The 27,274-nt window shown below is 35.2% G+C and overlaps 3 protein-coding genes across 3 annotated transcripts in view; all 3 read right to left on the reverse strand.

The window, feature by feature from the left end:
- Positions 1 to 12,235, reverse strand: part of LOC133841661 (probable basic-leucine zipper transcription factor Q) — a 37,318-nt gene extending 25,083 nt beyond the window's left edge. Inside the window, exon 1 of the mRNA XM_062274292.1 lies at positions 11,896 to 12,235. The gene's annotated coding sequence lies outside the window, so the exon portion shown is untranslated. The remainder of the gene's footprint in view (positions 1 to 11,895) is intronic.
- Positions 12,236 to 13,517: 1,282 nt separating this feature from the next.
- On the reverse strand, positions 13,518 to 16,625 carry LOC133844898 (uncharacterized). The gene is made up of 3 exons (XM_062279181.1): positions 16,072 to 16,625; positions 15,306 to 16,008; positions 13,518 to 15,244 (listed from the first exon to the last, which is right to left on the reverse strand). The coding sequence occupies exons 1-3, from the start codon at positions 16,284 to 16,286 to the stop codon at positions 15,092 to 15,094; spliced, it is 1,071 nt and encodes a 356-aa protein (XP_062135165.1). The 5' UTR covers positions 16,287 to 16,625; the 3' UTR covers positions 13,518 to 15,091.
- A 304-nt stretch (positions 16,626 to 16,929) lies between these two features.
- Positions 16,930 to 18,573, reverse strand: LOC133844188 (uncharacterized). Its single transcript, XM_062278084.1, has 3 exons — positions 17,966 to 18,573; positions 17,210 to 17,909; positions 16,930 to 17,148 (listed from the first exon to the last, which is right to left on the reverse strand). The coding sequence occupies exons 1-3, from the start codon at positions 18,436 to 18,438 to the stop codon at positions 17,065 to 17,067; spliced, it is 1,257 nt and encodes a 418-aa protein (XP_062134068.1). The 5' UTR covers positions 18,439 to 18,573; the 3' UTR covers positions 16,930 to 17,064.
- Positions 18,574 to 27,274: the final 8,701 nt, after the last annotated feature.

Genomic DNA, 27,274 nt, shown 5'->3' on the forward strand with positions numbered 1-27,274 from the left:
TTCCACGAACATTTTTGGCGCATCGCAAAGAATTTAAAACGAATTTTGAGTAGAACGCAAAAACCACACAAATTTTCTTGCAAAATGCCAATAAAATACGCTTCAACGAAAAATTCCATTTGAAGAAGGTAGCCGAAAAAAAAAAAAAAGTGTACTCTTAAAATATTTCACACTTCCGCCGAGCAACAACTACTGATGATGATACTGCCAGCAGCCGCAGCCACAGGAAGGGGCACGTGGCAGGTGGCAAAGGTAACGCGTCTGTCAGCGACGTCAACAGGATATGACAAGGTTGCCCCTCAACTCGAGTCGGCTGGCTACTTGTTTCAACATATCAACATTCTAGTGTAGCACATGTATTTGCAGCGTGGCAACTTCCTGCCAGCGCCTTTCACAAATTATGATGATGCGGCCAAAATGCCAAACATCCCGAGCACACACACACATACACGAATATGCGTATGTTTGCGCGTTGCCAAAGTCCAAAGTCCTCTACAGGCCATAACATAAAACAGACGCCCGACTTTCCTCTATTCTATGCTCTTGCCACACAAAAGTTGCCACAACATTGTCAAACTGTATGCAACTTGTAACATAACAAGTTATGTCAGCGGGTTGTTTTTGCAGTTATTAAAATAAGTAGCAAATAGTTATTTAAGATATTTTAGCAACAGATTCGAAATAAATTGTTAGAGATTAAATTTTTTTAAAACATGTATATTAAAAATAATTTAATCAAGGTTTCTAGTTTTAATAGCAAATTAGATTATTCAAATTCATTATGATTGATAAATCAATCTCCTAATAAATATTACAAAATAAATCCTAAAAGTTTTTATAGTAATGTTGTAATACTTGTCATAAATATTTCTAGAGTCTAATGATTTTTGAAATATTTGCCATCAACACTTGGGTATTAAACCACAAAATATATATAGTAAATATACTTTAGTATAGTTTGAAAATTCTTTACGTCATAATTATTTGTTTGTTTTTTTTTCCAACAAGTCTTTGTAAATATTTTTTCTTATTTTTACCCTATTACCCGATTGCTGACATTCTGGTATATTTTGACGTCTATGGTATATTTCTAATGTAGTATGTCACTTTAACGATATACCAAATAAGACTTTCGGTATATTTTAGTATTTTTGGCGTATATTACATGGAATATTTTAAGAATAATATAAAATGGGTAGTGCGTATCTCACATTCGACCACACTCGATACGTATCTTTTTTACTTTTATTTACATTGTTTTTCTTCAATTTAAATTGTTTAAGAAAAAATCAATTATCTTGTACTCTTTTTGTTGTAATTGTAGTTTAAAACACGTTCACTTGTAAAAATATCTTTTATAAAGATTAATACAAAATAAACAATTTACAAACTAACAATTTAAATTGTACATATTAGAGTATATAAGCTAAAATGGATCAACTTTAAATGAATATAAAACCTATTTTCCTAATTCTTGGTAGAGTATAAAACAATACAATCTCTTCTTTTCGTGAGTAAATCCAAAAGGAGTTGCTCGACAACAATTTAAACTTTAATTTGCGATATTGTTTTGACATCAACAAAAAGAGACTCGGCGCTTGCAATTGATATTGATGTGAATGGCGAATAGCGTATAGTGGATTAAGGCGGCGGACACGCCTCCAAAAATAACCAATATCCGTTGCAGTCAAAAAGCAGCAAGAAGCTCAGCTTGTCTTTTGGCTTCTGAACTGGTCTCAACTGATTATCTTTGCCATGAGTTGACGTCGAGTCCAAGGATAACAAGGAGTTACGTTGCGTTGCGATGCATTGCGTGGCGTGGCAAAATATGAGCATGAAAAGTCAGTGCACAAAACTGGCTGGCCACAGGACATGCTCGAGGAGTAATGAACTGCGGCTGGCAGACAACGACAGGCGACTTGTTTGTCCTGTCGATCGATGGAGCGCCCACTGGAGTGTATTAAAAACAAAGTCACAGTGCGTTCGACTCTTCGTCTCTCTTCTCCCCCTCTTTGAACATATGAGTGGGCTATGTAGCTGTAACATTCACAACGTTGTCGTTGCCTGTTGTTGCTGCCAAAGTCAATGAACAGCGACAGGCAAAAGAGAGTAAAGGGACAGTGCGACAGGCGGCTCACCAAACACAGACAGACACACAGACAGATAGTCTGGCTAGGAGTGAGTCCTGGGCCAGGATATGAAGCGTGTGCGAAAGTTTGCCACAATTAGGATGCTGCCTGCAACGGCTGCGTCTAGTTCCAGCTGCAACTCTCAAAGCAATAAAAAAGTTTAAAGTTGCGTTTAAAAATTCATTTCATAAATTTAGTTTCGCCCCTCGACTTTGATTCAAGTGTCTGGCAGCAGCAGCAGACTGAGTCACGTTTCCGCCATTTTGTTGCAAGCAACTTGTTGCGCCCCATTCAGCGTTTTGAAATGTTGACAACTTTCAACATGTTCGCAAAATTTCCGCTCTCCCGCAGACACTGCCTCAAGCTGAATGCCTGCCAGCCTGACATTCAAATCAGCGCCACACTGTAGGTGTATAAGTGTGTGCGAGTGTGTGTGTGTGCTCAGGTGTGTGCAGTTGTGTATGCAACATGTGTGTATGTGTGTGTGTTTACGTCAAACTGACAGTTTTTAGTTAATAATGAAAAGTGCGCTAAAAATACAAATAAATTCTATTGAAATGGACAGCTACCAGAAGAGAATAATGATCATCATCATCATCATCATCATCATTATCAATATTATTCTAATAATCATCGTGTTGTGGCAGTCAACTGAGACACTTGAGTGCGCACCGCAGGTGAACAACAGCAAATGCACTTTAAACAAAAACTACACTGAGAGAAAAAATCTATAATGAATAAATCTTGATTTAAAATTTTTTTATCTTAAAAAGAAGAATCTTGAAATAAGATTTTTAGGTTGAAACAATCTTAAAACAAGATTTGTATGCTACATTTGCATTTTAAGATTATAATATCTTATTTTAAGATTCAAATCTTGATTGAAGAAGTTTTTATTATAGATTGCAAAGTAGATTCCAAATCTTAATTTAAGATCTTTTAGATCTTATAGAAAAATAATTCTGTTCTTGTTTCTTTAGATATTGCCTTCTTCAATTTTATCATTTTTTCATTCTTGAAACAAGACTATACTCTTGAGTTTTGAGATTGGGCAATTTAGATTTTTGTAGAGCTTCAATCTTGATTTAAGAAAAAACCTTCTTGCTTGAATTTTGCATTACAATCTTCATTCAACATTTTATTCTTGACTCTAGCACGTTTTTTCTTTCAGTGTATATACAATTGCTTTAGTTTTTAGCTATTTTGGTTGCCTCCCCCGCCGAGTGTTGAGTTGTTGTAATTTTACAGTTCATGTAGCTTGTGATATTTGGCTTCTTCTTTATTTAAATATATGTACTTATGCTTGCCAGACATTTCGCAAGCACTGCGATTTATTTTATTATAAATGCAGCTCAAGTAAACCAAAGACACACACACACACACAATAAATACTTGTATAAACACAGCTAAAATAGCTGCGTAATCTTAATCGAAATGAAAATGGCAAAGGAAAAGGGAAATGGGAATGGGAATCAGAAATTCATTGCGCCAATGAGATGTGAAATTCATTTAATTTGATTAGCTAGAATTCTAACATAAATACTCGCTCGCATCCACATCGAATAACCCAATTATTTAGCCAACTCGCAGATTGACATTAATTGTTTAAATTGCACGCAAAATAAACAAATCCAAAGCTAAGTATTCAGTTATTATGTTATGTAGAAAATCTAGAAGACTTAATTAAAAGAAAAGTATTTTCATGTGAGAAACATTTGATTAGTAGAGAAACATTTTTAATTACATATGAATAAACGAATTAATTACACCCTGGTACACATTTTATCAATTACGTTTCTATACTTTATATATATACAGATATACAGATTTTTAGATATATCATTTACATTAGATATTCTAATTTTAGTAATATCATATTACAGTCTTATTCTAACATTTATTCATCTTGCACCCTAAAGAGTTTTGTAAATTATATTTATTCTTTGCATATATATTTATATATACATATAAAGAGAAAAGACTTTTAGGTTTACTTTTTCAATATATGGTAGAAGAACAAATTTAAAATCGCGTTACATCTTTTAGATATTCTTGCATACATAATACATCATAAGAAATACATTTTTACTTTTCTTTCTTTCGTTGTTATCCAATAATTAGAATTCCTAATATTAGTTAAAAAAGTTTCCTATTTAAATAATGTAACAGAATGGAAATACTTTTCTATGTAGTTTGTATTAAGTTAGTATTTACCTACTTCTTCATTAAGTCTATTTCTTCTAAAAACGCAATACATAATTCTAATTAGATACTTCAATATTAGTTTATTTATAATGAATTCATTTCCTATTCAAAATTTATGTTAGTATTATTTTGTATTAAACATTTTTCCACATTTTAAATATTTCTTCACTTCATATCATATATTTAATGCTTAAATAGGGAAGTGTTACAATTCTGTTAAATCCCCAAGGACACTTTATCACACCCAGCCGCGGCTTTAGGAATTGTCAAAAAATGAATCTGTCGCTAAGTGGTTTTATTTTAAATCTTTCACGTACTCAGAGAGCAACACAACAGAATACAACACTCCCCCATTCCGGAACCAAACAAACTCTGCCGTTTGACTTGAACAAGACCCGCAGAAAAAAAAACTGCAGCATACAAAATAGAAAGTAAAAGAGGAGAGCAGAGGGGAGAAAGAAGAAGAAGAGAACTCGCGACTCGGCCTTATGACAACAAGTTGCTTTTAAAAACTCAACTGTCGCGACAAGTTGCACGAGGAATGATTTGGTTTTTGGTTTTTAGCTGTTTTGTAACTGTCACTCTTCATTTGTCAGTCGCACCCACTCGTTGTTGTTGTTGCTGTTGTTGGTGGTACCCGAGTCCGGAACTGGGACTACGGAATACAGAATACGGATTGAGGATCTGCTTGGCTTAAGTGGCTTCGTTGTCAGACTGAGTTCATTTCTTGGGCATGAATTATTATGGCACACACACACAACACAAATACGAAGCACACAATTTAAACTGTGCTTTAACGTTTTGCTGGCGATTTGCCCACTCGGAACACTCCGCTTGCCTCACTGTGTGTCAGCCAGGTTATTGATGGACGTTTAAATTGCAGTTGAAATTGAAAATTTTCCCATCCAAACAACACGCCAGAGCCAACAACTAAGGATTTTCTTATACGAGTAGTGAGAATACAACAACAGAAAAGGAGAAAAATACCAAGTACAACTTATAAATATTTATTATGCACTTTCAAGGCCTAATTTGGATTAATTTATCAATCGATTCGCCGCTGAGCCTTGACATGAAATGTCTGACTTGAATTTATGATCCAACACAAAGAGAGTTATGGGTAACTGCTAATTATTTCGCTTCGCTTCAATTTCATTCGAGTGGCTCACACTCGGAATCAATAAAGCAAAAAAAGCACGAAAAAAATTCGATCCAAAATCCTTGGCACATGAAACCATTGAGACACGTAAACCCAGCCAACACAAAAGGTCAAAATGTGCATGGGAAATGGGAAATGGCAAGAACAACAACTGACAAATGTAGTGAGAGTATTTTTCACGCCATTTCCAAATGATTTCCTGACAGGAAAACATCAATCAGTTAATATCAACACACTGCACGTACATACATATATCATATGCCTTATATTATTTCTATATTTGGTTATTACATGAAAACAAAAATACGTCAATATTGAATAGTTTACAAAACATATTTATTTTTATAGATGATTTTTTTTTGTATGTAAAAACTTCAATTCATTGGAAGTGATACTATTATAAACAAACAAACTATGAGATTCCTGTAATTGTATATTCTGAAAATAACGATATGTTAGAGTTATATAATATAAACAAAGAACAAATAAAGAATTCAGACTCTTTCTTTATTTATATTACTTAATACTGAGGAATTTTTATTTCCACAATATTCAAGTAATTGAGCAGACTCGACGCCAAAGAAATGCAATTATTTGAAATTGGAAATCCACAAATGAATCAGACACTCAATAAACATTCTATTGAGGTTAATGAAGACGAAAAACGTCAAGATAGAATAGTTTATAAAATATATGTATATTTATAACGATATATGTATACATTTTCAAAGATTTTTTCTATAGTTCAATTCGTGTGACTGCTTAATTATTTGGAAATAAAAATTCCTCAGAACTCAGTAATATAAATAAAGAAAGACTCGCCAAACCAAATACATGCAATTATATAGAATGGAATTCCAGAAATGAATCAAACACTCAGTAAACAATCTATCGATGTCTCAGACGTTTAGAATGCACAACTGCTGAGTACTCCGAAATAAATTTATTCTTTTTTCGACTTTCCGTGAATACCAAAAATAGAAATAAATATTAATTGGCATTGTTTTATGAAAATAGAAATATTTGGAATATTTTTGTTAGGTAAAAATAACTCTTTTAATACATTCAAAGTTCTCTACAGCAAATATTTTAATTCATTATTTTTCACTATAATTTTGTCATTTGTTTTATTTAACCTTTTTTATAATGTGCTATTAACTCTATGTTAATTTGTAAAAATAATATTTTTAATGCATTGAAAATTCTTGACAGCAAATAATTGAACCGGTCATTATTTTTGTTATAATTTTAAATGGCAAAATTAACCTTTTTTATGAAGTGTTCATTGGCTGCCAATTTGTAATCTTTGACATACGTTTGTTGTTTAATTTTCAAACAAAAAATAGAAAATAAATATTTGGAAATTTTTTAAGTATTTTTGAATAGTTATTTAGAGCAGAAATTTTTCTCAAATACTTTACAAAATTCTTTAAAGGAAATAACTTAATCGCTCATTATTTTTCGCTGTAATTTCGCCATTTTGTTTACTTAACCCTTTTAAACTCTTTGTTAACTAGTTGCCAATTTGCAATCTTTTGATGCCCATTCTCCCGGCATTGACGGCAATTGGAGCATGCAGCTCATTGAGGCTTTGTTCTGTGCGCTTCTGTTTTGCTTTTGGGTGGATTCTTGTGGGTGGATTGTGGGCATCTTGTTAAATTCAAACTGGCAATTTACGGTTACATTAACCCACAATGCACAGCTCATAAATTAGCAAGTATCTCGCCACTTGTGAATTGCATCTGCATCTGAATCTGCATCTGCAATTCCGTTTGCAATTGCGATTTGCGATTGCGATTGTGGCCCAAATGGATTTGATATGCTTTGGAATTTCGCATCATTCAACCTCCGCACTTGCACTTTTGCAATTCGCTCTCATCTCACGTCCTCATACCAAAAATATACAATTTGGATTTTTGCCGATTTTAATAGGTGCAGTTTTACCCCCAGAAGAGATGAAAAGTTAATACAACGACTGCTTTGATGCCGATGCGGTCGCAGAGGAAATTGATGCTGTAACTACACAAATATGCACACAGGTAATTCCAAGAGGGAAAATTGTGATTCAGATCTACGTTCGATCTGTGTAGAATTTTTCGTTTTTCGGGGTAATTATTGCGGCCGATGGGGCGACGATGACAAAGCCGTTGAAATTTTTATACTTTATTATCGTTACAATTCGCATCGCAAAAGTCTGCTAACCAGACTACAAAAATATAAATTAAGCGCACATAAATAAACAGCGCACATAAAATACCGGAAAAGTGGCGAGGAGAATTTGATTATGGCTAAAAGTGACTCAACTTGATGTTGCCCTGAATCGAATTCAAAGAGCAACTGCAACTGGCAACAATTAAAATGCCATAAAATTCTTCGCGCTTAAGTACGATTTGTATTTGCCAGAAAGAAGCATAAACTATATGCTTAATTCTATTTATTTGTCCAAACGTCGCATAACAAGTTGCTCTCAAGGGTATGAAAGAAATGTAAACGCAGCATCAACTGAGGTGATGGAGAATATAATCAAGACTACAGCACGAACATCAAAAAAAGAATCTTCTTCAGGTGATAGTTTTTATACGAATCTACTTTACTATTTTATCATAATTTCATTTTATATAAATTTCAGATTAAGTACATATTTTTTTTTTAAATAATTTAAAATTTTTTGAACAAAACAAAGCTTTCCTATTTATTGTGTTATATGTATGTTGGAAATATTTAATATAATTATGCATAACAAAGTATTCAAAAAGTTACAATATTCTTACAATAATACAATGTCTAAAGATAGTGATTCCATTTTTTTGGCAAGAAAACAATATGTAGCGACTTTACAATAATTTAATCTTTTTCTAACTATGCCTTAATATCAAAAACTTGATTTAATAAAATATGACAATCATGTGAAATTAACTAAAAATTAAAATATACAAATTTAAGTAAAATTAATCAAATCTACAAATATTTTCCTGTGGTAAAATTAATTCATTATTGATTTTTAATTTAATTCAAAATGCATTAAAAATAAATCAATTGATGTTTATTTTACTTTATATAAATGCTTATCAACTTCTCCTCAATAACATTATTACATAAATATAATGAATATAAATGCTTATCAACTTCTTCTCGTTAACATTATTATATATGCAAATGATGGCATTTTAAAAATTTCTCTAACAGCTCATAATTTGTATCATTCGAAATACCTTTACACTAAAATATTTCTCTGTCATTCTCAACACATATTTTATATCGTACTTAACAACGAATACGACAAGTTTATTACATTGTAAATTGCGCTCATACAATCATTTCCTTGGGCATTATGCTCATTATATTGTCGTCGCAATGGAGTTGCAATAAAAACTATTGCCTGCTGTTAGGCGCATTGCCTAGCGTGCCTGCCAATAAGTCGCAATTCGATTTTAATAAACCAGCCAGAGTCAGAGGCAGACACTTGAGCCGACATTTGTCAGGCCTAGGCGCAATTTGTTCAACATAAAACCATTCGCCACATGGCCAACAGGGAAGTACACAGAAAAAAAACGAGTTCTTAAATCAAGATTTTGAACTTAGTACTAAAAACTATGCTCTCACAAGTGTGTCAAGAACATGAAAATCTTAATGTTAGAAAACACATCATTATTTCAAAATCATTTAATATAAATCATAAAATGATAAAAATAAAAATTAGTGGTGAAAATAAAAAAATTTTTTTTTTTAGTCTTATAATAATATGATCTTCTTATTAATATGATAAACAAAATACAATTTTATATATGTACATATATATATTTTTTTAACAACTTAGGTATTATTTTACCATTTTATGATTTAATTAGCGTATTCAATAATTGAGTTGTATATTTATCACGTTTAATCACCAAATGTTTATCATCGATTAAAGCGACATTTGTCTGCATTGAAAAATATTTTTTGACAGCTCGAATAACTAACTATCGAATAACTAACTATCTAGATTCAAACTTTAAAGAAATTTTTGATGGAAATCAGAATTTTGCAATCAAACTTTAGTATTATTGCTCCTATTTTGAAAATTTGGAAGTTTTTAGACTTTATGCTTTAAGAACTTGTTCTTGAAGTGGTCTTATTTCAACAACACAATTTGTAAGACGAATATTCTTAATTGTATAACTTCTTAATTTTTCTCAGTGTGGTATATTCTAGGGACTCAAACTGCGATGGACACCCAGACATCATGTGAACGCGACTGCCAATAACCAAAAACTAATAGCCATAAATGTGGGGATTTTTACCCAGAAAATAGGCAGTAAAAATGACGCTTACTCCCCCGTCATCATACACAATGTGTGTGTTTAACAACTTGTTAACATGTTGACTGTTGCAGCCCGAGCTCTCTGTATGTGTGTGTGTGTGTTTGTAAATCAGGCAATCGACTGTGAGCCACAAACCAAATAAACACCCTTGACATTTCCCAGCCACAGGAGGCAAATTTGCGGTTTGCGGACCATAATATGATTTAAACAGCGGTTAAATGCTGTTTGCATTTTATTCGATTACATTTCGAATTTTCGAATCGGCATCAGCATAATACCCCAGACGGAATCAGTTGTCCAAATGGCACCAAAAGGTATTAAATTGCGAGCAGCATTGTTAAGTTAATTAGTTGATTTAATTAGGCGATGTGTTGGAAATCAAATCAAGAAAGAGCATTGAAACGTTTTCATAGAACAGAGCTACGCAGCAGCTGCTCAACAAATCTATTCGTTGGAATTAAAAAGATTAATACGTTTTTTAGCCGGAAAGTACCATAAAAATGAATTGAAGAGCTCATATAAATCACGCAATTGAATTTATTAACCATTACGCAAATATACGAGGCGTATGTGTAATATTTGATTTGTGTTTGTTATTAAAAAATAAACAATCAATTCATGTGAAAATCTTCGAATGCAATTGTTTATATAAAAATATTATAAATTTATCGTAAGTAGTTGCATTAAGGAAACTATACTATTTAAAGTAAATCCTTAATTATTAAATGGAAAATCAAATGAATTTTTTCTCAAGTAGTTGCCAACAAAATGTTATTTGCAGCAAATCCGATTTAGCTAATTACACAAATGTTATTAAAAGCTTTGACAGTGTGCATATAAATTTAAGCTATTTAATTTGATTGTTTACAAAATGTCATCGCATGCAGCTGAAAGCTATCTGCCACCCCTGCCACATGCCGCATGCCGCACAATGTTGCAACATTGGAATTTCGTATTGTTTCGTCTCTCATTATTATGCTGTTATTTATATTTATATTTGAGCAAAGTACTGCCTGCTTTTTTTTTGTTTTGTTTTTCTTGGTTTTCTTTTTTGTGTGTTTTTGATTTAGTTTTTGTTTTTGGCCGCTGTTGTCGTCAAATACTCGTACATGTTGCGTGTTTTGCCGCCGTGCGCCTGGTCGGTTTTTGGGCCTGAAACTTTTGCCACGTAAATGATTTGTTTTGTCAATTATTTTGTTAGCCAACATGCAACAAACAGGCCGCAGGAAAATCAAACAGAGAGAGATAGAGAAGCAGAAAGGAAGCGCTCAGCTGATAACATCAAAACAATGAGGGATAATTTCACATTCACCAGTCAAGTTTTAATTGAGAGGCGTGGCCTGGCAAATTGCATAAGTCGTAAACAATTTACATTTATGATATGCCAACTGTTTTCTCAGACTCACAATGATGATCCATTCCGCTTATAAAGTGTCTGTTTGTCTGTTTAAACAAGTGCGTCCAATTGCATAAATATTTATGGCTGAAAATCAAAGCGGCTGGCAAAAGTCTGCTGATTATTTATCGTTAACAACCAGCCAGACGAATGCTTTTGGCCCGGGGTCTGGAACGAGCCCATTGGTTATTGGTGGCGACTATTGAGTATTTGGATTGTATATTGGGTGCCAGAGTGACGCAATGTGGAGGAAAGCAGCAGGAAAAAACACATGTGCATTCTGCTGTTTGTTATGCTCTCAATTTAAATTTCCAAATTAAATTTAATGCACAGTTGTTATGGGGCGTTAGCAAAAAGAGAAGAAAAAAAGAAAACGGCTAGAAACTCATGTCGCAGCTGAAATAAAGCAAGAACCAATCCAACAACTAATACAAAAAAAAACGAGCAGCAAGTCCAAAATTCTGTACTGGCAATTGAGTGATGGATGGATTGGCCATGGCACCCGCAATAACATCTCTCATGCTTTTCTTTTTTTTTTTCGTGCTGTTGTTGGAAAATTCTTTCTGTGTGTGCGCCTGTCTTTAATTAACATGCACGCTTTGGTTTCGATTCAGTTTTGGTGACACATTTCTCTTCTTTTCTATTTTGTTTCGTGACATTTTTTCAATGATTGAGTCCTAAAGAATGTATAGAGGTTTTTACCTTTATATAGCAGCGATCACTGGAGCATTCACAATTCAATTCAATTCAATTTTTCAAATGTTTTACTTCAACACTATTTTAATGCACTTTTTGTTGGCTGATCTCTTGCGGTTTTGGGATTGTGTCCCAGGGCAATTTCTCAATTCATTGCACACAATTTTTGCGACACTAATTGCACTTTTAGACGCAAATCGCGATAACTCAAAATAAGACACCAAGACAACAACCAACACAAACACACAAAACACACACCACTCAAAAATGCTTATTCAGAAAATTCATGTGAAAATTTCGAGCAGAAAACACGTCCGTTTCAGAGTGCAGGCCGTTGCCAACTGACGCGATATTCAAAACGGATTCGGAATGGTCGTGCACGTCGTCAAACGAAAGCACAGCCGAAGGGCTGTCGGCAAACGTTCGGCTTTTGTTCGGGTCCCGCACAAACGAAAGCAGAAAAGCCGGCAAAACAAAATGTAAATAACAGCGCTGTAGATTATGCTGTAGAGTGTTTGTGGAGCGAGAGGAGTGGAGCGGGGAGTACTGCTAACCGGCTTTTGGTTTCAGTTTGAGCTTTGCAGATTTTACGCTTTCTGCCGTTGCAGAGGACGACTCACGACTAACTCAACCCAAGGCAACGCAACCCACTCTTGACACTACACGATTTCTCCATGCCCAACACGCCCTGTTTGCGTTGCGGCTTTTCGGGGTTGCTAGAGTGTGTGTCAGTATGTGTGTATATGTGTGTGCGCGCGTGTGTGTGTGTGTGTTTGTTTGTATACACTTCGGCTTGGCCTGCAATTGGCGGGAAACTTTGTGGATGCTATTCGTGTTGACTCAGCAGAGTTTAGCAACATTTTGTGTATTTTATGGCAGCCTCGCTTATTAATTAAACACACTCCACACACTATTGTTTATGCCACAAGTATCAAAAGCCTGCCAAGTGTTTGCATCATAAAAAATTCATATTTATGGTGTTTTCTATGGATATTATAGTGGCAAGTGTTTTGGCTTGGCAACATTCTTTGCATGTTGCCAGCAGCACAGATATTGCTCATGCGCCCTGTTTGCCATGCCTCCTCCTTCTCGTTGTGTGGTGGCATTCTTCGTTGTTTTTCTTATTATGTGTCTCCCTCGGCAACACCACAAAACGACGAGCGACCGCCTAACGCCTCCAAAGTGACAACCTTTCAGTTTTATCGCTGCTACACTGTGTGTGTATGTGTGTTTATATGTAAATAATGTAACAGTAAATTAGCGTGTTTGACACACTGTGGGCGTGGCCAAGCGATGCGTGCGTTGGGCAATCTGTTTAACGTTGACTTTTGAACTTTTAAAGGCCACGATGATCAACAATTTTATTGAAGCTTTCGGCAGATGCAATTGATGAAATAGATATTCATTTTACATTTTTTTGTAAATACAAAATTATAGCAAAATCAATTAAATGCTTATTTATTGAAAAGCAAATTGTTTAAAGTGTTAGGTCATAACGTAATGCAATAAATCATTTTTAATATATGTAGGTTAAACTCATTAAATCGTTTTAAATTAGTTTGTCCAATAAATGTTGTCATCTTTTTATTTTACTAATTTATTAAACACATATATTTGCTATGTTTATTTTATTATACATTTTCAATTTATGTTCTTAGTTGTAGTATAGAAAAATTTGTCCTCCGTCGATCGTTTCTAATATATATTTAATTAATATTAAATTCAATTATCCGTCATTCTATTATACATGCACTTTATTTCAAAATCATACTCAATAAATTTTATTTATTTAAGAATACAATTAAGTCTCGCAGCCAATACTCAATTAGCCAATTTAAACTGAACAGAGCTAAGCAAATGAACAGGCAACCAGCAACTGCCACACTTGGTACTAAAAATACAAATCACAAGCGCAGAACACAAATGCAAATAAGAAAAATGAAAAACACACTAAGGAAAATCATAAGATGCTTGGCAAATAAACAAACGATACTTTCATTGTGCTACAAAAGCCAAAAGGCAACAAGAAAACAAAGCAAAAAATACAATACAATACTCAATGAAGAAAATATAAATAAGTATACGAACTGAGGACCGACCTGTCGCGATCTGTGCAATAAAAGTGAATAAGGCCCAAATGCAGATGGCAGCTATTAAACAACAATCGCCATTAAGGGCATGATCTTTGGGTACGAGAATTGACCCAGGGCCAAACAGATAGACACACACACACAGACAGGCATCAAATAAAGTCAAATTTGTATATAGGCTTGGGTTTTCCGACGTGCACAGATCACAGAGTTTTCGCACCTGTACAAATCAGTTGTTTTTGTTGTAGCAGTGGCCGCGTTTTTTGGTTCATTGCCAAATTTTCGAAAAAAACAAAAACAATTCAAATTGGTTAAAGGCAAAGTTAGGGTGAACTTTAAGATACTATTCTCTATGGTAAAATTCAGATTATTTTAAGGATGTTGAAAAAAGTAGAAATTAATTTGAATATTGCGACATTCTTGAATGTAAATCCAATATAAAAAATCACTCTTTTATCGTCATATTTAGACTGACAGAATATATGGTATGTAAATTGCTAATTAGATCAGACAGTTCATCGTCTGGCTGACTTCGACCATTCTACTCTTTTCTGCGTGGTATAAACAAAAAATATATATGGTAAGTCTTCATTGGGCAAGCGTTCATGCGTATGAGCAAATAATTTTTTATGCACGTTCTTAAGAATTTATTTAGTTCGGTTTTGTTTTTGTTTTTGCTATTATTGTTGTTGTTGTTGTTCTTTCTACTTGTTTGTTGTTGGGCTGTTGCAACTAATTACATTATGCTTGGGGCACACAAAAAACCGACAGCAGCATACACATCTGGCGCACAGCCAAAGACCAATCAGAGTAGCATTAGAAGAAGTAGCTCAGGTCCAGTTTGTCGTGTCATCTATGTATATACAAAGTATCAGCGACTCGCACAATTTTCAACTGCAACTACTGCAATTTTTATTTTAAATTTAATAAATACATTTTCATTGCATTTATTTTGCTACTTAACGATGGGACGACTGCCAGTTGTTTTTATTTTTAATGTTGCATTATTTCATGCAGATTTATGTCGAGAGAATTGGTCGTAATTCACTTGCCTATATTTCATATCACCGCAGAAATATTCGCGGCATTTTCAAGACTTAATTGTTTAAATTTTAAAAAAAACCTAATTGTCGATAGCACCCCACCGGCTGATCTCTTCGCTTCGCACAATGCCTTAGCTGGTATAAATCTGATCGCCATGGTGAAGCACGCAAATATTCGGACCTATTCACCACTACACAGTATTCATTATCAATCTCCTCCTCCTGAAAAGATAAGATTGGTGAAGGAAATATCAAAAAATTGAATTGCTTGGGCTACACTTACACCTTTGTCATTGCACAAATGCCTAACTCCGTTTGAATAAAATCGCAGAGGTTTTTGCTTTTCAGGTTTGCGCACTTGCCGCAAGACTTCCAGCGCCTTGCCTGTGAATTCGATTGACACAGTCGAGTTAATGTGCAGATGCTGCAATTTTTGACACGATCGCAGTATATTCAAGCACTCCTTGCATCCGCCAGCTGTACGCTCTAACATTATATAAAGTCCCTCCAGCTCAGTTAAGTCAGTCAAAAGATCAATGCATCTGGCATCATCGAAAGCACAACGCAGTTCTTTCAGCGAGGACAATTGAATTAGTTTGCTTGTCTCCTCAAAGCTCAAAAAAAAGAATAGCATTAGACTTTCCAATGCAGTTTGTTGCTTCTTCTCGGCAAATGCATCGAACAATTCGATTAATTTAGCACAAGGCGAAGTTGGGTTTATGCTTTTTATAAAAACATTGCGAAGCTTCGGAAGATCTGTGAGTCGAGAGTAAGATTTATGACCGTAAAGCATGGGGAAAAATATTTCTTCCAAGTTTTGACAATGGGGCACAATATCCGAAAGTTCACCGACAACTTCTCTTATCCACAAAACTCGAAGATTCGTATTTGATTTACAGATTTCGATCAAATCTTCAACGGAAATTTTATTATCGATTGATATTTTCTCCAAGCAATTCAAACGTTTCAAACTGCACGCGGTATAACTAAAAATAAATTTATTTATATTATATATTATTATTTTTTATAGTACATACATATATACTTACGTATCTGTCTCGCAGCTAGTGCTAACGGTTTTTATATTGGGTAAAAATTCTAGAGTATCCAATACCTTTTCGATCAGTTGTTGACGTGTTTTCGACCTGTTTAATAGACTACGGATGCGTCTTTCTTTTATTTCAATATATTTCGAGACTATCCATATATTTAATCTGACTAACGAGATCATCGATGGAAAGCGGTGCTTCGCCATCCTTTTCATGGAATTCCAGATACAGTTGCTTAATCACGTCTCGTAGTATGTATAATAATTGAAATTGCAATTTCACTTCATTGGAGCTAGTATTATAACTTCTTTCTATTTTCAAATCTGGATAAAGTACAGGTGACCAATCTCTGAGCACTTCTTCAAATCGCTTGCAAGTCTGTGCAAATCGAACATGATCTTCTAGTTCCAGATACTTCAATACTGAACCGAGACAATAATCATTTAGATCTAATATGTTTAACTCCATATTTTTCACTTATTTCAGCTTCAACTTTCGTTGTACGACTGTGCTTACTCATGTAGAGGTGCTTTCAATAAAAGAAACACAAATGGCTAATAGATTAGATATCAAATGTTGTTTCAAACAATCGGGTATAACTGTGTTGCCGACAGGTTTGCATAACATCACAAATCAGCGTTACGTCCTAGAGCCTATATACATATATAACAGTCGTAGAAGTTATGAAATACTGTTCTATAGTAAAAAATGTCAACTGCAATCGGGTGTAAGTTGCTTTGCTTGAAATTCTGGTACATTTTTTACTCTATGGTATATTTAGATTGTAGTACTATACCGATATACCAAATATATCCATTGGTATATTTAAGAATATTATATTAATCATTTCAGTATATTATTTCTAGAATATGTTTTTATTGAAAATGATTAGCGAGTATCTCACAGTCGAGCACACTCATTCTTTATAAATAAGGTCTGTACATATATGTCATAAGTGCATTGATAATAAAAGAAGCAAAGTCACTCTCGATCCTAGTTTGGTAATCGCCATGGTAAAGCGCGCAAATATTCGGACTGATTCACTACTATGCAGAAGGCGTTATCAATCAACTTTTCCTGGAAAGATAAGGTTATTGAAAGAAATGTCAAAAATGGGAATTGCTTGTTCAACACTTACATCTTCGTCATTGCACAAATGCATAACTCCCGTGGAATACAATTGCAGAGGTTTTTGCTTTTCGGGTATGCGTACATTCCGCAAGACTTCCAGCGCTTTGCCTGTAAATTCGATTGACAGATTCGAGTTGATGTGCAGGCGTTGCAGTTTTTGACATGATCGCAGTATGTTCAAGCACTCCTTGGAGCCGGCAGCGGAACGACCCAGCATAATATAAAGTCCCTCGAGCTCGGTTAAGTCAGTCAAAAGATCAATGCATCTGGCATCATCGAAAGCACAACGCAGTTCTTTCAGAGAGGTCAATTGAATTAGTTTGCTCGTCTCGTCAAAGTCCAAGAAGGAGAATAGCATTAGACTTTCCAAAGCAGTTTGTTGCTTCTTAGCAAATGCATCGAATAATTCGATTAATTTAGCACAAGGCGAAGTCGAGTTTGTGCTCTTTATAATAACTTTGCGTAGCTTGGAAAGATCCGCGAGGCGAGCGTAAGATTTATGACTGGCAAACATGGGAAATGAGATTTCTTCCAAGTTTTGACAATGGGGCACAATATCCGAAAGTTCGCCGACAACTTCTCTTATCCACAAAACTCGCAGATTCGTATTTGATTGACAGATTTCGATCAAATCGTCAACGGATATTTTATTATCAATTGATATTTTCTCCAAGCAATTCATTCGTTTCAAACTGCACGCGGTATAACTAAAAATAAATTTCATTAAACAAAAATTCACCTTATATGGCAATTGCTTACTCACATGTCAGTTTTGCTGCTAACGCTAACACTTTTTATATTAGGAATAAATTCTAGGGCATCTAATACCTTTTCGATCAGTTGTTGACGAGGTGTGCTCGACTTAAGCATCAATCCACCAAACATGCTTCCTTCGTTTATTGCAATATACTCCAGACTATCCATATCTTTAATCTGACTGACGAGATCATCGATGGAAAGCGGTGCTTCGCCATCTTCTTGATGGATATCCAGATACAGTCGCTTAATGATGTCTCTTAGTATGCACAATAATTGATATTGCCATTTCACTTCCTCGGGATCCGTATCATGACTTCTCTTAATTCGAAAGTCTGGATAGAGCACAGGTGACCAATCTCTGAGCACTTCTTCAAATCGCTTGCAAGTCTGTGCAAATCGAACATGATCTTCTAGTTCCAGATACTTCAATACTGAACCGAGACAATAATCGTTTAGATCTAATATGTTTAACTCCATGTTTCTCACTTATTTCAGCTTCTAGTTTCGCTTTACGACTGTGCTTACTCATGTAGAGGGGTTTTCAATAATAGAAACAAAAATGACTAATAGATTAGATACCGAATGTTGTTCCAAACAATCAGACAGCTGTTTTGCCGGCTGGTTTGCTTAGCACTAGAAATCAGCGTTACGCAGCACTGAATTTAGACGATAGCACATCGATATAAAAGATCGATAAGATATATAAAATAACGGAATAGACTGTTATTCTCTTTGAGGTAGCCATAACATTATAGAATAACATTTTGAAAGGTAAATTTACTTTTGGTTTTGTTTTTACATCAACAAATTTTATATTGTTAACCTGTTGAGCAACTTTTAAAGAAAAACGTGAAGCAGGTGGAAATCAGAAGTGTTACCAGATCGCGTAATGTTGTTAATATTACGGCAAGCTCGTTACCGTTTTGTTTCAAAATCTTTTAAAAATATCAATAAAATGACTATTAGTCTACTTTTTTGTTTAAATACTAATATTTAAACTTTTAACCTTTTGAGTAAATTTTTAGAAAAAAAAATATAAATAGGTGGAATTAAAAGACGAACATTAAAGTAGTTAAGATATTTTCTGTACAAAAATTTAACATTTTTGTTAATTTAAATAATTTTGAATTTTGAACAAATTCCTTGATTCGCTTTTTTAACTCAATTTTTTTATATTTCTTATCTATTTTTATGATCCTCTTTTTTTATATTTTTAATACGAAAATTTCAATAAAATTACATCTACAATCATTGCTTAAATAACTTAATACCAAAATACAACTTATTAACTGCGATATATCTCATAAAGTTTGAGAAGACTCTCTAACTGTGTTTGAATTTATAAAGATAAATAATGAATATTAATGAAAGTAATAGCACAAACTTTATAAGCAACAAAAGTTTCCTCCAAAAATCAAATTTGGAAATTGAACCAAATAAATGCTGAAACTATTCCCATTTCAATTGCACACTAAGAATAATGTATAATTTTAGTTGGGCCAACTGAGGCCAAGACAGCAATTTGGCATTAACCTCAATTTAACATTGTGAATGAAAGTGCCCCGAAAAGTTTGCGTCTTAAATGAAAACGCATTTCAACTAACAAGACCGCATGAAATATACACATTGAAATGTCTCGGAAATATCACTTACGAGAGTCATTCAAAATAATTGCATAATGAATAGGCAAGCCGGATGCGAGCGCTAACTGAGGTGGGATCACTGTCAGGATCGGACAGAGGGAAAGAACCTGAACTGCGTGCGGTTAATCAGGTCGATTAATCTACGCAAAGTTTAGTGCATGACCCGAGCACTCATTCTTATTGCTGCTTGTTGTTGATGGTAATGTTAATTTGCACTTCGAGGGGTGAGCTCAAGCTCAAGCTGAAGTCAGTAGGAAGCCAAAATGGGAACAGGTCCCAGTCAGCCAGCCGGGCAGAGAGTGAGTGAGTGAGTGAGGTCTGCAATTAATTTACTTTGGCAGGACATGCGAGCACATGCTGAGCAGTTCCTGACGCAGAGTGACTTGTTCTCTTAACTTGACTTCGATGGGTAGGTGGATGGTGGATAGATGGGATATACTCATAGCTGCTGTGGCTCATTACCATTGCGGCATTGTCATATGAATGTCTTTGCCCTCGGCTGGTCGAGGCATGACAATCTAAAAGCGACATTTAATTGGCACTGGGAATTTGCCAGACGAAGCAAAAACCAAAAAGAAAAAAAAAAAGAATGACAGACAAACAAAAACACTGTGTGACGACTCATAAACTGAGGTCCTGTGGCGCAACGAACAGTGGGAGACATTTGATTGACAGCTGCTAAGTGCAGCACGATAAAAATACCCGCTGTGAATGCGGCTGCTGAGCATAAAGTTATCCAAATCTATAAATGTGTTAATCATGTTTCAGAGTGCGGTTTGTCTTACACACGTTTCACTGTACCGCATAACTGGTCTATATTTTTGCGTCTAATCTGTTGACTCAACCGAACGGAAGTGTGTTTGATTTTCGCTACCTTGACTGCATTTTATTAAAATATATTTTTTGGTCATTAAGTGAGTAATGTGATTTGAGTGACCTATTATTAGATTGCATAATTGGCCAGGTGTGCAACACAATAAGCACAAGACCAAAAAGAAAACAAAAATTTAAGATGAAAACATTTCGAAATTTCGTTTGGAATTTTGAAGTAAATTCTTTTGCGGCTGAACGAGAGGCAGCCATTTAGAGGCGTCATAAAAGGCAACTGCCGCATACGTGAAGCTAAACAACCGTAAAATATATGCAGCACTCATGCCTCATCCCTCAACTCACCCATTTACATCCTGCCACCCCCCTTTGGCAGCTTTACAGCGTGCACGCACGCACGGCAAAGACAATTAGTGAAAGCCAAGCGCACGTTTGCCTTTCTCTCTCTCTCTCTCTCCAAGGGGTGCACGGCTGGTGAGGAAATGGGGGGTGACAGGAGTACATCCCAATGTGGATGCCACTAGCTGTGCTCTGCTCTACTTCGTGACTTTTGGCGCTCGCTTTTGAGTTTTTACCATTCAGCTTCAACTTCAGCTTTCAGCTTCAAATGCCTTTTCACACACATGAGCATTTCTTTCATTTTTATTTTGCTTGCTTCCAAATGAAATAAGGTGCGGCAGCGCCCATAAAGCCAAATTAAATAAAATAAAAAAATGAAATGTAAAGAAAAAGGGAATTGTGGAAAAGCAAAAAAGGGAAACGCAGCCATTGCATACAACACATTGTAGAGTAGAACGTCGCAAGGACTCGCTCGTATCCTTCTTGTCTTTGACGCGGGATTTCATTTGCGAGTACATGTTTTTTGGTAAATGAATACGCAAATGTTTCTCAAATGTTGTGTGTAATTCGCCATTTGGGTTTAGCTTTTGGGGTTTGGGGTTTTTTCGCTTTTCATATCGCGTTTATGTCGGAGACCTAATTAAATGCACAACTTGGGGAACGACGACGACGATGACAGCTTTTGAAGAGGCTTTAAAACGTAATTGCGGACTTGTGAGATTTGATAAATGGGACAGCAGGTCTGCTGTTTAGTCTGAGCAGGGGATGAACATATTTAGAAAATTAATTCTTTAATCGGAAAAGCTGGGATATGAATAAAGAAGATGTTTTCTTGTGTCGAATTGTAGTTAAAATTAAAAATTAACTTTTGATTTATTTGGCTTTATAAATATTTAGACATTTCATTACTTATAATATTACAAAAAAGATGAATTTTAAATAAAACCTTGTTCGATTATTTGGATGTTTTTTAAAAGCCACTCCAAAAAATTTACTTGTAGTAAATGTCTGTCTAAAATTACACATTATTTTTTAAAAAAAGAATATTCGAATAGGACTTTTTTAACTTTTATAACTCTATTAATAAGTGATTATTTTACCAACAAATATTTATTTTATTGATTTGAAGTATTCAACAATATCAAAATTATTTAACTATTGGATTATGCAATTAGTTTCTTCCAAATTTCCTTGCTAAGCTCATCAGCTTCGTATCAATTGAATTCCAAAAATGTATTCCACGAAATCTTAAGCAGAAAATAAGCTTAAACCGCAGCTCTTATGCAATTATCTTTGCTCGCAACGAGCTCAACAGCAATCAATGAGCTAATGCCCATATATTATGGGGCTTCAACTGAGCATTAGGAAGGGAACACACGCCATTGGCACATCGTATGCTTAGCGTGAAATGTATTTTGACCAAGACAATTTGTGGCAGCTGACTTAAATTAATGAATTCAAAGCGAGGCCAGAAAGTGACTGCTGGCCACGCACTCGCATCCAAGCCATTGAACCACCTTCGAGCATTGAGGAAGTGGTTCAGCTTTAACACACACATGCTCTCTAATCGAATTAGTGAAATTAATTTTTGATGATATTGAAATTAGTTGCAGGCACCACAAAAGTTGTGTGCTGTTGAGATGCGAGTAACTACAAAATACTTTTAGTTGTTGTCAGGAATTCCTTTTTTCCGAGTGGAAGGAGGCAAGAGACATGGGTGCATAAATTTACTTTGACAGTGGCAAGCGGCACGTTTGACATTCCCCTTCGGTATTGTGTTGCGGGGCAAGATACGATTCAAAGTTCGACGACGACGACGACGATTTCGACTCCGATTCCGATTCGTTTCGATTTTCGGGGGTTGACTGTCGAATTCTCCCATTGTGATGTTGTGGTTGCAGTTGCCACTTGACTGTGGCATCCGGCAACCACCTACATTATTAATGACTTCACGACATGTGTGTCAGGTTTCGGGCTAAGTTTTCGTTGAAAAGCAATTTTATTTACTTTTTCTCGAGTTGTGTTGTGTTGTTGGGTGCGCTTATAAATTACCAACGTCTCGATAAGCGTATGTGTCATCTTATTATTTATTGTGTTGCAAATTAAATGCCAAACAAAAAATAAATAAATATGTTAAATATTTAATGTCCTTAAAGCACACGTGAGTTAAAGCTCCGAGTGTGAGGCTTCTTACCACATTGTCCTTGTCCTTGGCAAGCAACTAGCAGGCAGACAACATGCAGCTGAGATAGAGATAGTCGAAAAGAAAGAGAGCGCAAGTGTTTGCATGTCAGCAAGTAATAAGCACAAGGGCCATAATAGTTTCGCCAGTTATTCCTATATATATATATAGAGAAGAAGTAAGTATTCTCTGGCCGCGATTACTTCTTGGCAAGGCAAAAGTTGGGAGTCCGTGAAAGCCAGACATGGTGGCTTCCACTTCGACTCTGCGGCGGCGTCTTGCAGCCATAAATGTTGGACATTAACGGGTAATTTTCTTGCAATTTTGTAGTCGTTAGCGTTCTGTGGCAAGGACGACGACGACAACGACGACGCAGCCCAAAGAATTTAATTTTCGCAACATTTTTGAGAGGCCGCATAAATTTCGCAGCTAATCACGAGGCGAATTTTGCCACACTTTAAAATCAGTTTTTCTGTTGCTGCTGCTGGAAAATGTGATAAGGGGTGAAAAGCACTGCAAATTGAAATGGAAATCCATTAGTGCCGGACAAATTTGTAATTTCCGTTCTTTAATAAAACTTTGCAACACACTCAACCAACAACCAACACACGCAACGCAGTCAAACAGCAACGGAAACAAAACACACACACACACGCACAACTCGGAGTGTGTTAGGGTGTGTGTGTGTGTCCACTTTGAGGTGTGTTCGGTCAGGTAATTTCATTTACCTTACTCATTTAGCACGTTTTTTATTTTGTTTGTGTGGGAATGGGTTGGGGGGAGACGTGGCAAGGGGCGGGTCCGGTCATTTTCCGCCTGTTTGCATGATAAAAATCACATACACACTCCTTGAATTTCCACAGCACGCGATGTTGAATGATTATCCTTGAACCAAAAAAACATCAGCACTCCGCCCCAAACACCATCCGACTTTTGTCTATTCGTGTGTTTATATTCGCTACACCCAAAAAAGAAAAAAATATGGAGGTGCTGTGTCCTTTGACTTTTACTCCTCGCCAAAAAATGTGCCTCATAAATTTTTATATATCATCGTCTGAGTGTGTGTGTGTGCGTGGACAAGCTTTTAATTTGGCTTACACATGCTATGCAATGTTAGCATCCCTCCCAGATTAAGGCTTTAAACTGGACACATACAAGAGGACAGTGTCCCCCCAACTGTGCGCTCTGTGGCCAGCCACATCATCAACAGGGTTTATAATGAAATTCCATAAATGAGGCGACAGACAACTGGCAATCAAAATCAACACCCTAAAATATGCTCACATTTGTCAGCGGACCAACAAAATTGAACGAGTGGCATAAATTATTAAAGTTGCCACTACAAAATGCACAACGTTCGGGAAGCTGCTAACAAATCGCATAGCGAACGACGGCAGATTAAGCTGTTCGGGATGAATGTTTGGAATTAAAAAGATGAGAAGAAAGCTTTAGAAAATACTTTTCAATTAATAAAATATAGTTAAAAGCTGACAGTAGATACACTTTAGCTGCTTGATTTTTAGTTTTAATTCAACTACACTTATCTATCATAAGGCTGTGACACTACTTAATGCTGTAGAATTTAATTGTAAGGTACAAAAAAGACCAACAACTGAATTCATTCAATACATTTTATTTGTAAAAATATATATGTACATATGTTACATATTATTAGCTTACATATAAAATCCTTTTGTTTTTGACGAATAAGTAACCTTTTATAATAAAAAAGATGTATTATCTAAATTTTGAAAAAAAATACAGTTTAATAATATACTGTAATAATAATAATAATAATAATAATAATTAACTTTAGTTTTTGACAACCTCTTCTTTAAAATAAATTATATAAAATTTCTAGAAACAAATACAGTATATTAATATACTGTAGAATAGTAATATACTATACTATAATAAAAAAAATCCATTTACAAAATTTCTTCATTCAATTTTGTCCAATGCAGTAACATTTAGTTGCTCATCCCAGATAATTGGATAAATTAACTCAGCAAAATTAGTTTTGTTTTTAATTTAATAATACCTTGCACTTAATTGCAGTTGTTTTGTGTAAAAGGTGATTGTACAATTATCATCATTATATTGCAATTAGAATTAAATAAAAGCTATACAAAGAAATTCATTATCACAGATTAATCATATCTATTGTTAGGCATTGGATGTGATTGTTTTAGCTTACATACAAATGATTAATAGTTTCTTTGTACTGCAAACTACTATTGCATTAACATTGAATTCAATTGTGCTTTGACTTTATTATGCTTCGGACTTATTTAAGTTATTGCATTCATTAATCAGACTTACAAAGCTATTAACTTATCTTGTATTATGCTGCTAAGGTTTAATGTGGTCATCTTTTTCCTGGCTTAAGACGAGAAATGCTTATGACAACGTTGCTTATTTCGAGTAACATTTAAGGCAGCCCTCGCATTAGATGTTCCCTTACACACACACACACACTCTCGCACATCACATCCAATCACTGAGCCACTTGGGTGTATGTCAAAAATCAACGCCAGTTAAAACGTGTGCCGTCTGCCAACTGGCAACTGCCAGCTCTAACTGCTCCTGTTTCGTCCTGTGCAGTGTCCGGACACTTGCCCTGCCCTGCCCTGCCTCTGGCCTTTAAGCATTGTTTAATTTACATTTATCCGCACGCTTAGCCTACCAGGCAAGTTCATTTACAGGTGTCTATGCTGTGTGTGAGTGTCCCTAAGGTGGTCACACACGCAGACACACAGGAAGAGGATGAGGAAGTAGAAGTGGAAGCTACTGACACCGTACAAAATGTTAAACACTTGGCAACATTTTGCTTAAAACTTTTGCTGCTCTATCTCTCCGCTTGGGTTGTAGCTTTGCTTTCTATTTGCGGCTGCAGCACACACAAAAAGTCACAATGCAGTTAAACCAACAACAACAACAGCAAGAGAAACAATGAAAAAGGTAAACGAGCCAACAAAAGGCACGCCCGGAAATGGCAAAGCTGCTTGACTATAACAACCAAGCCAAGCCAAGCCAAGTCAAGGCACAAGGCCCAGAACCAAGGCAAACAAACCATAGGAGCAGCAGCTACAGCAGCCGCCACTTGGCCACTCATTGTTGGTCGCCTGGTCGCCTGGTTGCCCGGTTGCCATGGGTGAATCCTCAGGTGTTTTGCGCACAGTTTACTACGTTTTTCATTTAACCAACACCAACACCCCAGCGTTGGACCAGTTTCAGCTCGTTTGTTCAGCTTGTTCACTGTTCTTCTTCTTGTTATTGCTATTGTTGTTGTTGTGACTGCTGGCTGCTGTTGTTTTGTTGCTGTTTGGTTTGCGGTTGTCGGGCCAACGAAATGGCCACGCAAGGATGCGGTCATAGCACCGACGCGTCGCTGTCTCCTCTTGCTCTTTGCTTCGAGCATAATTAAAAATTCACATAAATTTAGCTTAGCGTTGACACACACACACACACACGCACACACTTACACATGCATGAATTCTAATTGGGTTAATTATGTGTCGCCTGGACTTTAAAAATGTCAACGAGCACCTTTATACAGCACGTGTGTGTTCACTGTGTGTTAGTGTCAACAACTGGACGAGTGCCAGTTGCAAGTCCCGAGTACATTAACAACAAATTATGTTGTCGCCCAGCTGACAGCGAAATGTGTAAAGTCTCCAAAGGCAACCGGCGAGATCAGTCGCCGCACACTACTTTTGAATTAAAGTAAAATTAAAATATATATTTACTTGCATTCAGGATGAGTTTGCAATTAAATGGAATATAATACTTCGCTTAAAAATTTTAGAAAATACAGAATTTAAGAATTGTCTGCATTTGATAAGAAACTTTACCTGAATTTAAACTACAATTTTATTAAAAATATAAAGAGTACTGAAACATTAATAACAAATGTGTATTTACTCGCATTAAAGAAGAACTTGTAACTAAATAGAAAGGAATTCTTTTCTTTAAAATTTTAAGAAATAAAATATTTACATATTTTTAATTTGCAATGGAACTTCATTTGAATTCGAAGTACAACTTTTTTTAGAATTTGAAGAGTAATAAAAGTTTTAAGTCGATTCTTAATTAATCATATTACTTAAATTATATGTAATGCATAAAGCTATAATTAAAGTTAGAATCGGAATATCTACGTCAATAGCTACAGAGAATAGTCTTAAGAAATTTTAAAACGGGAAAACTTATATAGCTAATCATAACATTTAAAACAATTTTTTTGAATACTTTTTCAACTCATTTGTCAATATAACATAAATTGATGTATTCAGAATTTATCTTCATATTTCTGTCCCTT

This window comes from Drosophila sulfurigaster, chromosome 3 (genome assembly GCF_023558435.1).
Source record: "Drosophila sulfurigaster albostrigata strain 15112-1811.04 chromosome 3, ASM2355843v2, whole genome shotgun sequence".
Classification (NCBI taxonomy): Eukaryota; Metazoa; Arthropoda; class Insecta; order Diptera; family Drosophilidae; genus Drosophila; species Drosophila sulfurigaster.

Coding starts and splice junctions, on each gene's coding strand:
- LOC133844898 (XM_062279181.1), bottom strand. CDS start 16,286: ATGAAAAGGATGGCGAAGCACCGCTTTCCATCGATGATCTCGTTAGTC. Junction 16,009..16,071: donor ACTAGCTGCGAGACAGATAC/GTAAGTATATAT, acceptor ATTTATTTTTAG/TTATACCGCGTGCAGTTTGA. Junction 15,245..15,305: donor ATTTGTGCAATGACAAAGGT/GTAAGTGTAGCC, acceptor TTATCTTTTCAG/GAGGAGGAGATTGATAATGA.
- LOC133844188 (XM_062278084.1), bottom strand. CDS start 18,438: ATGGAGTTAAACATATTAGATCTAAACGATTATTGTCTCGGTTCAGTA. Junction 17,910..17,965: donor GTTAGCAGCAAAACTGACAT/GTGAGTAAGCAA, acceptor ATTTATTTTTAG/TTATACCGCGTGCAGTTTGA. Junction 17,149..17,209: donor ATTTGTGCAATGACGAAGAT/GTAAGTGTTGAA, acceptor TTATCTTTCCAG/GAAAAGTTGATTGATAACGC.